General features: G+C 56.3%; 1 protein-coding gene across 1 annotated transcript; it reads left to right on the plus strand.

Annotated features, from left to right (window-relative positions):
* Positions 1 to 572: 572 nt before the first annotated feature.
* LOC119454141 (ice-structuring protein 4-like) lies at positions 573 to 965 on the plus strand (the record flags this gene model as incomplete). Its single annotated transcript, XM_037716140.2, has 1 exon — positions 573 to 965. A coding segment is annotated over one exon (393 nt), but the record flags the coding sequence as incomplete, so codon positions are not given.
* Positions 966 to 3480: the final 2515 nt, after the last annotated feature.

Genomic DNA, 3480 nt, shown 5'->3' on the forward strand with positions numbered 1-3480 from the left:
CAGCAGCAAGCAGCAACAGCAGCAGCAGCAGCAGCAGCAGCAGCAGCAGCAGCAGCAGCAGCAGCAGCAGCAGCAGCAGCAGCAGCACAGCAGCGCAGCAGCACAGCAGCAGCAGCAGCCGCACAGCCGCAGCAGCAGCAGCAGCAGCAGCAGCAGCACAGCAGCAGCAGCAGCAGCAGCAGCAGCAGCAGCAGCAGCAGCAGCAGCATCAGCAGCAGCAGCAGCAGCAGCAGCAGCACAGCAGCAGCAGCACAGCAGCAGCAGCAGCAGCAGCAGCAGCAGCAGCAGCAGCAGCACAGCAGCAGCAGCAGCAGCAGCAGCAGCAGCAGCAGCAGCACAGCAGCAGCAGCAGCAGCAGCACAGCAGCAGCAGCAGCAGCAGCAGCAGCAGCAGCAGCAGCAGCAGCAGCAGCAGCAGCAGCAGCAGCAGCAGCAGCAGCAGCAGCAGCAGCAGCAGCAGCAGCAGCAGCAGCAGCAGCAGCAGCAGCAGCAGCAGCAGCAGCAGCAGCAGCAGCAGCAGCAGCAGCAGCAGCAGCAGCAGCAGCAGCAGCAGCAGCAGCAGCAGCAGCAGCAGCAGCAGCAGCAGCAGCAGCAGCAGCAGCAGCAGCAGCAGCAGCAGCAGCAGCAGCAGCAGCAGCAGCAGCAGCAGCAGCAGCAGCAGCAGCAGCAGCAGCAGCAGCAGCAGCAGCAGCAGCAGCAGCAGCAGCAGCAGCAGCAGCAGCAGCAGCAGCAGCAGCAGCAGCAGCAGCAGCAGCAGCAGCAGCAGCAGCAGCAGCAGCAGCAGCAGCAGCAGCAGCAGCAGCAGAGCAGCAGCAGCAGCAGCAGCAGCAGCAGCAGCAGCAGCAGCAGCAGCAGCAGCAGCAGCAGCAGCAGCAGCAGCAGCAGCAGCAGCAGCAGCAGCAGCAGCAGCAGCAGCAGCAGCAGCAGCAGCAGCAGCAGCAGGCTCAAAATAGGAGTACTGTGTGAGGGTCGAGAGTAAATAATAAATGTCAAAATAAATACAGAAAATATGAAAGGGAACAAGAAGAAGGCAACATAAAAGGGTTAAATGTAGATCAAGTTATGTAAATGGTTAAAGCAATCATGAAAATACCTACTGTTAGGCAATTTCGTTTTGTGTAGAATAAGTCATTATAAAATGGGTAACTGTGATTGCAGGCAATGATCAAATTAGCAGTCACTAAACTCAGTTATGGATGGTTAGGTGGCGGTTTTTAACGCCGCAGAAGCACGAAGATTAACAAAACTATCAGGCGGAGTGATTGCACGTGGAAGCGCTTATGTCGTGAAGGCTTGGGTGCGGACTAAAATAGGACTAAGACTGCGTTGATTATGAATCCGCCGAGATGTACGACCATCAGGTTACACTCGTCTGGTTGCCAGCTCATGTAGGCACCGTCCATCCGCACGTCCCCAACCTCATCGAGGTTACCCACTCCCTAGCGCGAGGGCTCGTTAACCGCGCGAGAGACGGGGAGGCTGCCTCCACCGGTAGGGATCGCCTGACACGCTACAATGATGTATTGAAACCCTTTTACTTACCGCGTAGGACTTTACCCGGCCCACACAGCTAGCTATCCCGAGCGCTGGCTACAACTTTCCGCCTGCTACAAACCAACACTTACACCTCGTTACAACAAGATCTACCTGACATTTACCCCAATCCCACATGCCATATCTGCAATACACAGCCAGCCACAGTTCCACACATGCTTTGGGGCTGTACACAACAATACCCCGACACTAACCCCACGACAATCCCTTCGAGATGGCCTCCAACCTCGACGAACAACTCTGGGCGCCCCAGCAAGCCTGCGAGGCGGCGAAGAGGCGACACCTCGACGGCACCACGTGAAAGGCCTAGGCCCAGCCACCACCTCTTGCTCGTTTTAGTAAAGTTTATTCAGTCAGTCAGATGTACGATCTGGTTGTGATAAAGGGAATGCATTTTCGTCTTTGCTGTAAATTATTTTATGAGGTAAACAGGGCAAGCCCAATCTTGCTACGTTCTTCCAAGGCTGGTAGTGTTAGCAAGGCCTTTATGTCAGTCACACTACAGTAGCATTTGTAATTTCGAGTAATAAAACCTGCTGCGCAATTTTGCACAGATTCGAGTAAAATGATTTGTCATGCTTTTCTTGTCAAACCGCTGTCGTGATGACGTCGTGCTCGTTCAATCGTCGCCATTTCAACTGTTGGGCATGAGTGTAACATTGCCTTCGCCGTCACGCTTTCTACTCTAAACCAGTGACCAAAGTTGTTTACTAGGTTGGGACTTGATGCCATCGTGGCCGTTGCATGCTCATCATTAAAGATTTTGCATCCGAATATCCTCATGCCTTCGTCACGCACTCGTCGTCATATCATGGTCCGCATACCGTCATCTTTCGATCGTAGAAATGGCGTTGTCGTCATACAGTCGACGTCATGCATTTGTTTTCATACCATCACCCTGGTGCCTACGCTATCGTTCTACTGTCGTCACTATAACCTCGACACCCGACTGTTGTCATGCCATCGTTGTCCGCCATGTTCATCACACACTCGTCGTCATGACAATGTCTTTGTAGCGCCCACCGACGCTGCTAAGCGGGAACGCTAAGGTCAGCGCTCTCGGCCGGCGCATTGGGGCCGGCTGCGACTGAAGAGAAAAATAAAGTTGGGCGGCGCGTGCCAGCGGCGCAAGCACGGCACGCGCTAGTCCGTTCTGAAAGCCTGCTGAGCTGGTCCTCTTGTTCTGGCGCTCCGCTGCGACCCCTCGGTTCCCGACAGTGGTGACTCCGGCCCAAGAGATGACCGACCCCAGCAACCTCCCCCCTCAGGTAACCTTCCGCCTGACACTACCTCGTGCCCACGTGACGTCGCAGCTCTACAGCTCCCGGAGGTTTGGTTCGACCAGGTCGAAGCCACCTTCGATCTGCACCACATCACCTCGGTGACTTCGCGGTTTCGCCACTTACCTTGCAACCTGTCTCCTGAGGTGGCTCAGGAAGTTGCGGACGTTATCGCTGCACCTTTGAGTGATGCCTCATACCAGCAACTGAAGCAGAGCGTTTTAGAACGTACCACGGCGTCTGAGAGCGCGCGCATCCAGCAGCTGCTTACCTCCGAGGACCTTGGAGATCGCCGCCCTTCCCAGCTGCTCAACAGCATGCGACAGCTCCTGGGCACAAGCAACGTCGACTCGAACAGTGCGCTGTTGAGGGAGCTCTTCCTGCAGCGCTTACTACAGTCCACCCGCCTTGTCTTGGCCGCTACAGAGGACTTGACCCTCGACCGCCTCGCCCAGCTCGCTGATCGAATCCACGACGCGACTTCTCCTTCAGTCGCCGCCCTCTCTTCAACGCCACAGTCCTCAACCATGGCCCGCTTAGAGTCCCGGAGCGACCAGTTCGCCGTTTCCAGCGACGCCCTTCGGACGTCCTCACATGACCAGCGCGGCTCCACCTCATGTCCCAGCCGCCGTCCTTCTTCCCCGACC

Source organism: Dermacentor silvarum, chromosome 5 (genome assembly GCF_013339745.2).
Source record: "Dermacentor silvarum isolate Dsil-2018 chromosome 5, BIME_Dsil_1.4, whole genome shotgun sequence".
NCBI classification, from domain to species: Eukaryota; Metazoa; Arthropoda; class Arachnida; order Ixodida; family Ixodidae; genus Dermacentor; species Dermacentor silvarum.